General features: G+C 53.1%; 1 protein-coding gene across 2 annotated transcripts; it reads right to left on the bottom strand.

Annotated features, from left to right (window-relative positions):
- Positions 1 to 830: 830 nt before the first annotated feature.
- LOC119299487 (cation/H(+) antiporter 15-like) lies at positions 831 to 3,656 on the bottom strand. 2 transcript variants are annotated; one of them, XM_037576704.1, is made up of 2 exons: positions 3,315 to 3,656; positions 831 to 3,207 (listed from the first exon to the last, which is right to left on the bottom strand). In XM_037576704.1, exons 1-2 carry the CDS (start codon positions 3,528 to 3,530, stop codon positions 1,009 to 1,011), a joined length of 2,415 nt encoding a protein of 804 aa, XP_037432601.1. In that variant the 5' UTR covers positions 3,531 to 3,656; the 3' UTR covers positions 831 to 1,008. The 2 variants fall into 2 exon arrangements, with proteins under 2 accessions (XP_037432601.1, XP_037432602.1); XM_037576705.1 differs by having other exon boundaries at positions 831 to 3,230; positions 3,315 to 3,431.
- Positions 3,657 to 8,224: the final 4,568 nt, after the last annotated feature.

Below are 8,224 nucleotides of genomic sequence, written 5' to 3'. Positions count from 1 at the left end.
GGGGGGGGGTAGAGTGAGTAAGCTACAAGTAACAGTCTGGTTCTAGAGGTCGCTCAACAAGTGCCACTGCCCGCTTATGTCCTGCGTGACCCAATCCTTCGCTTCCACTTGAATTTTCTGAAACAACGGTCTGGGGCTGCAATTAGAGACATTACCCGGTACGTTCTCCACCAGACAAGTATTCTCAAATTATTATTTTATGTGCGCTGTTTCATTACTCCGTAATCAAGTTACAGCCTCATATAGCTGTTGTCATTCATGTTTGTGACCTAGTATCATTAATATTGTGCATGTTCTTTGCTTCAGTCATGGTACCATCGTACTCGTGATGTTATTATGTTTGCTTCAAAGTTGCAACATGGCATTTCTTGCCAAGTCAGCTGGCCTAGCAACTCCGGTATTGGGTTTAGGTCTTTTTTCTTTTTATTCGCGCTGTTCTTTGATCCATTCCTTGCTTTAACCACTGAATATTTGTTTTTTCGCGGAACTGTTATGTCAATGGTTGATCAGTCCTCCATTAGCTCTGAAGTTACTGAACTGTATTGCCGTCTTTGATGTTACCTATCCCAATTTGAGTTTTGCTCAACTTTATTGATTGTTCTGAAGATTCTGAAAACTGTTACTGGAAGAATATTGTACTCTCCAGATTGTTGCGGTCATTATTTGCTTTGAAGCGAGACATCAGAACTAATGCTTGTGGCTGAACTGGAAGTCTGCAACCTTTCTGAATGCCCATTGTCATCGGCAGCAAGACTTTTGCGATTCTGAAAACGTTTTCATCATTCTCTATTGTATATTTCGGTAATCTGGAACGTATGATGCGGATGCCATTGTGTGCCGGCCTGAATTTCTATTAGTACTGAAATCTGTGTCAAATACAGTAAGTAGGACCTAGCCTCCAAGATGTTACTACATGAGGTTAATTACGATTACAAATTTACAAACACAACTACACTCCAGGAGGTTGTACGTAGTTAAATAAATATGATTACGACTGGGGTGCTCAAATCAAACGGGGTAGAGCTCACCGGCGGCCGCCCTGGTCTGCTGCTGCACCACCAGCGTGGACAAGCGGGAGCCAAAGTCGGCGGAGGCGAGCAGGTCCCCGAGAACGCCGAGCTCCAGGTGCTCGCTCCAGTCCGATATGCCGGCCGTGAGCGGCGACTCGAGGCTGTCGGCTCGCCGGCCGACGACGAGCAGGTCGAAGGCGACGCTGGTGTTCCGGATGACGTCCACCATCTCGTGGGAGCCGCCGACGGTGTGCTGGGTGTACATGACCCGGTTGTCGTCCACCCAGCGGTCGACGAACTCCTGCGTGGCCTCGTCGTCCAGCTCGTCCTCCTCGGGGTCCAGTCGCTGCTGCCACTCTATGGGCAGCAGGAAGCGGAAGACGGTGAGGCCGATGGGCGCGTCCTCGGCCATGTAGGCCGCCAGCGCCATGGCCTCCCGGTCGTCCGGCCCGCCGAGGAAGTACATGGCGACGCGGTGCGGGAACAGGCCGTCGATGGGGTCGATGGAGGCGGTGCTGGCCACGCCGGAGAGGCTGCCGCGGTCGACGAGGATGGCGACGGAGCAGGGCGCGTAGTTGAGTATGTTGATGTTGGTGTCCTGGATGGCGCCGGCGTTGGGCGACGTGGGCTCCACGGAGCCGTCGATGGCGAGGCGCTTGTGGAAGGGCACGATGATGAGCATGGCGCGCTTGTCGAGCGCGACGGTGCACACGTCGTTGTGCATGGTGGCGTAGGGCGCGATGCACACGTACGGCAGCAGCGACGACGAGCCCTGCTGCCGCTGCTCCACGAAGAACTGGAAGGCGTTGACGACGCGATCCGACTCGGTGGCCTTGGACCCCGTCGGGACGCAGTGCCGGTCGCTGTGCTTGAAGGAGCGGAGCACGGAGCTGGTGAGCCCGGCGAGCGGCAGAAGGTGGAGGAGGTACACCGAGACGGGCGTCGTCGGCGTCGGGCTGGCCGCATCAAGCAGCGCCACCACCGGCGCCACGTCCACCTGCGAGTGCACGCACGCCAGCACCCGGAGCTCCTCGCCGACCTTCTTGCTCTCCACCGTGCGCCGCTGGTTCGCCACGTACTTCTCCTCCGGGTGGTACATGTACTTGACCGCCGCCCCTGTGGCGGCGCCGACCACCAGCACGTTCATCATGAAGGCCGCGTACGCCTCGTCGTCCAGCACCTTGGAGTCCATGAAGGCCGAGGCGTACACCACCTCCGTGATGCCCTTGAAGTTCATCATGAGGCCGACGGCCACGGACTCCCGGACCGGTATCTGGCAGTACAAGCACGGCACCATGCACGCCACAAACTTGGCGAGGATGCCGACGACCAAGAACACCTCCAGCAGGCCGCAGGTGGAGGCGTCCGTGATCATGTGGACGTTCATCCGCATCCCTCCCTGCGCGATGAGCAGCGGCGTCAGCACGCCGGCGACGAGCCGGTCCAGCCGCTCCGCCAGGGTCACACCCAGCGGGGCGCCGCCGGGGAGCATGAGCCCCAGCATGAACGGCCCGTACGTCGCGTGGAGGCCGAGGAGCTCGCCGGCGAAGCTGCACGTGATGGAGATGAGCAGCACGGCGACAAGGCGGGACTCGGAGAGGATGCCGCCCTCTGGCACGTCCCTGATCAGCCGCAGGATCACCGGCCGCGCCACCAGCCCCATGAGCGCGATGAAGATGGTGAACGAGAGCGAGGAGGCGAAGCCAATCCGCTGCAGCTTCTCCTCGGGGCTTGCCTGGAGGAGGTAGGACGTGACGCCGGCGATGGCGAAGGTGTTGGCGAAGTCTCCGATGAGGGCGGCGGACATGGCGAGGCGGCCGAGCTTGGAGGAGAGAAGGTGGAGGTCATCCAGCGTGCAGCAGACGACGATGAAGGCCGAGAGCGACCACCAGGAGTTAAGGTTGGTGAGGAGGAAGGTGTCGGTCCATTGCTTGGGGATGCGTTCGCTGAGCGCGAGGGCCGTGACGTACATGGCGAGGTGCGGGGCGGCGGTGCCAAGGACGGCGATGGCGATGGCCTTCTTCCCGGACTTGACGATCATGCCGAGGTCCGTCTTGACGCCGATGGTGAAGATGTGGAGCGTGAAGGCGTAGCCGCCGACCGTGTTGATCTGCACCCAGCCCCTGGGCGTGGCGAAGATCTCGCCGACGTGCGGGAGGTAGTGGCCCAGGAACGACGGCCCCAGCAGCGCGCCGGCCTATACATAGCATGGAGATCCATCTGTGCAATTAGTAATTAACCAATCAATCAACCAGAGGCTAGCTCGATGAATCGCGGACAACAATGGCCAGGGAGCGCACGTACGAGGATCTGGGAGATGACCAGCGGGATGCCGACACGGCGGAACACGGCGTACATGGCCTGGGAGAGGATGAAGATGATGCAGATGTGGTAGAGGAGGAGGGGGAAGTAGAACTTGAGGGGGTCGTCGCCGGCGAAGACGCCGGAGGAGGTGGGCCGGGAGTTGGGCTCCAAGCAGTAGAGGCTTCTGTTGACAGCGACCTCCCCCGCCAGCGACATCGGTGGCCGGCGCTCGTGGAGCAGAGGGCGAAGGAAGCAAGGCAAGTGCGGAATGGGGAATTTTCTTCCATGGCGTTCGATGCTTGCATGCAAGATGGGGGCGAGGCCAAGGCGCGGGATGGTGTGGAGTGGAAGTGGTTTGCCGGGAAACGTGGAGCACCAAAAGTCGCTCAGTTTATCGGGGTCGCGCTCTCTTAATAACCACGCAAAAAGGCAAAGTGCCCTTCCACATCCGAGCTTATAGGGATGAACAATAACTCGAAAAACATTTTAAAAATGTTAAAAAAATATAATTATTTTTTGTGGCAAACTTTGACAAATATTCTAAGAGCTTGAGAAATTTCAGCACGAAATCACTGGAAGTCGTGGCAAAATAAAATTAGTGCTCCAAAATGCTTCCGAAGGTAGCATTTTCAGAGTATTGATTTCCTTTTGCCACGACTTCCACAAATGTGATTTCATGATAAAACTTTGCAAACTGTTAGAACATTTGTCAAAGTTTGCCATATATTTTTTTCAGATTTTTTTTGACATTTTTCATGAATTTACTGTTCATCCAAGTTCATTTGAGCTCGGGTGCAAAAACTTCATGTCCCGCAAAAGGAAGTTTTTGCCTACGTTTTTTTTCATAGTTAGACTTTGTAAACTTTGGCTAGGCTTGTGGAAAGAAAATATGGATATTTACAACAAAGAAATAAATTCCATGAGGGCTCCTCATGAAACCTCATGAAATATATTTGTATACTGCATCCATTCGATAATGTAGTGCATATAATTTTTTTTAAAGTCATACTAAGGGAGTCCTGCATTAGGGGGTCTCGGGACAGCCGGACTATATTCTTTGACCGGACTGTTGGACTATGAAGATACAAGATTGAAGACTTCGTCCCGTGTCCGGATGGGACTCTCCTTGGCGTGGAAGGCAAGCTAGGCAATACGGATATGAAGATCTCCTCCCTTGTAACCAACTCTGTGTAACCCTAGCCCCCTCCGGTATCTATATAAACCGGAGGGTTTAGTCCGTAGGACAACATACAATCATATCATAGGCTAGCTTTTAGGGTTTAGCCTCTACGATCTCGTGGTAGATCAACTCTTGTAATACTCATATCATCAAGAACAATCAAACAGGACGCAGGGTATTACCTCCATCAAGAGGGCCCAAACCTGGATAAACATCGTGTCCCCTGCTTCCTGTTACCATCCACCTTAGACGCACAGTTCGGGACCCCCTACCCGAGATGCGCCAGTTTTGACATCGACATTGGTGCTTTCATTGAGAGTTCCACTGTGCCGTCAACATAAGGGGGGATGGCTCGTCTCGTTGTCAAGGACAACATCACTTCTGGGGGAGCCCTGACTATAGGCTAAACTCTCCGACTAGGCGGCTTTGTCATGACTGCCTGCTCGGCCGTTGCGCCGACGATGACTTCTCGGGTCATCGAAAATAGCCTCCACATCAGCTCAAAATTCGCCGAGCAGATGGACTCAATGGAGCTCTCCTCTTTGAACGAGCTCTTGAATTGCATCGCGGCTCTGGGAGTCGCTACAGACTACGATCGGATCGGGCTTAAACCCGACCAAAGGGAGATTAACTCTCCACCGGTCACCCATCAAATAGCGGTGGTGGAGGAGCAACGCGGCGGTTCTTCCTTTATCCTGAGGATGAACTATGTCCGGATTCCCGAGCTCTCCGAGCCGGATACCCGCTCACGGGAGGACATCGCCCTAACCCTGAACCTAGAATCAGGTCGCATACCGAACCCGTGGAGCAACATCCCGGAGTCCGAACTTCCAAGATCGGAAACTCCCCTGCCCCGGGATCTCAGATTGGGTCAAGGTCTGGACTTAAATCCACCCACCCACCCAAATACAAATGATCTTTCCCACATTAGGCAAGCGCCCCAAGAGACAGTACATCACTATTGGGCCAGATTCCTCCTTGTAATGAACAAGCTCAAGAATTGTCGCGAGGAAGACGCAATTTCGTTCTTTTGCAACAATTGCATGGACAAGGGAATCCTTAATGCCATAAGTCGCCGTGACATAGCACATTTCGCTGACTTGGCGGCCATAGTACGGAAATACTGTGCAATGGAAAGCGCCGGAAAACCCAAACACAATTTTGGGACAATCCGGCTCTGACAAAATCCCCAGTCCGAACTAAAAGGGTGCACTCTCATAAGTCGCCCGACTCAATTATAAAGAGCAAAAGCCCACTACAGGGCGTGGAACCGTATTGGAGGGATGGCTTAACGGGCCCTTCAAAATTCATAGTACGGCGGACACCATACCAACACATAGCCTTAGAGCATGTTGGGTACTCCGGCAGGTGGCCAAGAGCAGTGAGGATCTCCTCATCCAAAACACCCCAGAACACCCTCCCGTGGATAACAATACAGTATTAACAGTCTTTGAGACCTTCGCCTCAAATAATAGGCGTAAGCGAGCACTCCGCAGCCTTGCCGAAGTCTGCCACGTAGCAGCAATAAATACATGGAGCGACATGGCCATTACTTTCAATGCCAGTGATGAACCTAAATTCCAAACAGCCCGAGCACCAGCCGCTCTGGTCCTCAGTCCAATTGTGGACGGTTTTCGGCTCACTAAAGTGCTCATGGACGGCGGCAGCGGATTAAACCTCATTTATGAGGAGACTCTTCAGAAAATGGAAGTAGACAACAACCGTATTGAGCAAAGCACCACGACCTTCCGAGGAATCATCCCTAGTCGGGAGGCATGTTGCGCTCGGAAAATCACACTAGATGTGGTATTCGGCACTCCGGAGAATTATAGATCCGAAGAAATCACATTCCAAGTGGCCCCGTTCAGTAGCGGATACCACGCCCTTCTAGGGCAGGAGGCATTCACGGTTTTTCAAGCCATACCCCATTACGGGTACATGAAGCTCAAAATGCCCGGACCCAATGGAATCATCACTCTAGCTAGTGATCCGGACATAGCACTCCACGCCGAGAACAAAACAGCCGCACTGACCCTCGAGGCATTATCCGAAGCCCTTATGGTGGAGGAGTTAACCGCGCTGCGCTCCACAGTGGACAGGGATGGCGTGATACTAGACAAAAGATCCAAGTCCACCTCCTTTAAACCAGTGGATGAAATAGTCAAATTCCAAGTTCATCCAACGGACCCCACAAAAACAGCATCCATTGGGGCACAGTTAAACCCCGTCGTAGACACCACACTATGGGCGTTCCTGCGTGAGAATTGAGACATATTCGCCTGGCATCCTTCAGACATACCAGGAATCCCACGCAGGCTGGCCGAGCATAGCCTTAACATTCTAAAAGGATTCAGGTCGGTCAAGCAGACTCTTCGGCGCTTCTCCGAACCTAAGCAACAAGCCATGGGAGAGGAGCTAGCCAAATTACTGGAGGCCGGATTCATTAGAGAAATAAAGCATCCGGACTGGCTAGCAAACCTGGTGATGGTGCCAAAGAAGGACAAATCCTGGTGCCTATGCGTCGACTTCAAGGACCTTAATAAGGCTTACCCAAAGGATCCCTTCCCCCTCCCTCGCATCGATCAAATTATCGACGCTACCGCAAGACACGACTCATTGTGCTTCCTCGACGCATACTCCAGTTACCACCAAATTAAGATGGCGGAGTCCGACCAAGCCGCAAAGACATTTATCACTCCATACGACCCCTTCTGTTTCAACACAATGCCCTTCGGGCTCAAAAACGCCAGCGCAATGTATCAACGCATGATTCAGACATGCCTGGAAAAGCAGATCGGCAAAACAGTGGAGGCATACGTCGACGATGTGGTCATTAAAACCAGACACGTCGACTCCTTAATAGATGACTTGAGGCTCACGTTCGACAATCTCCGAACATACGACATTAAGCTCAACCCGGAAAAATGCGTTTTCGGCGTACCCGCCGGAAAGCTCCTGGGCTTTATCGTCTCCAGCAGAGGAATTGAAGCAAATCCGACCCAAATCCGGGCTCTGTCACAGTTGGCCATCCCAACTGACCTCAAGCAAATCCAGAAGTTAACTGGATGTGTGGCGGCTTTAAGCCGCTTTATCTCCCGACTAGGAGAAAAGGCACTCCCCCTTTATCGCCTTCTTCGGCGCACCGAACACTTCGAGTGGACGGACACAGCCACGGTCGGACTGGGAGAAATAAAAGCCATCCTAGCCACCAACCCAATCTTGGCCGCGCCAACTATTGGCGAACCAATGCTATTATATATAGCAGCAACTCACCAAGTTGTAAGCGCAGTGCTCATCGTCGAACGAGAGATGGACGGACATAAATTCCTACTTCAAAAGCCAGTATATTATGTATCCACCGTCCTCACTCCATGCAAAGCACGGTACCCACATTATCAAAAGATATCATACGCGGTATTCATGGCATCCCGGAAATTATGACACTACTTTCAAGAGTGTTCAATTACGGTGGCCTTCGAAGTACCACTCAACGACATAATAAACAACCACGATGCCACGGGCCGGATTGCCAAATGGGCTATCGAGCTCCTCCCGTTCGACATAACATATAAACCGGCGAGCCATTAAGTCACAAGTACTGGCCGATTTCGTAGCCGAATGGACAGAAACCGAACTCCCTAAAGAGTACGACGCATACTCCAATTGGATCATGCACTTTGACGACTCTAAAATGCTGGCTGGTCTGGGGGCTGGCGTCGTCTTGACGTCC

This window comes from Triticum dicoccoides, chromosome 5A, assembly GCF_002162155.2.
Source record: "Triticum dicoccoides isolate Atlit2015 ecotype Zavitan chromosome 5A, WEW_v2.0, whole genome shotgun sequence".
NCBI classification, from domain to species: domain Eukaryota; kingdom Viridiplantae; phylum Streptophyta; class Magnoliopsida; order Poales; family Poaceae; genus Triticum; species Triticum dicoccoides.
This window is presented reverse-complemented; position numbering and strand designations above follow the sequence as displayed.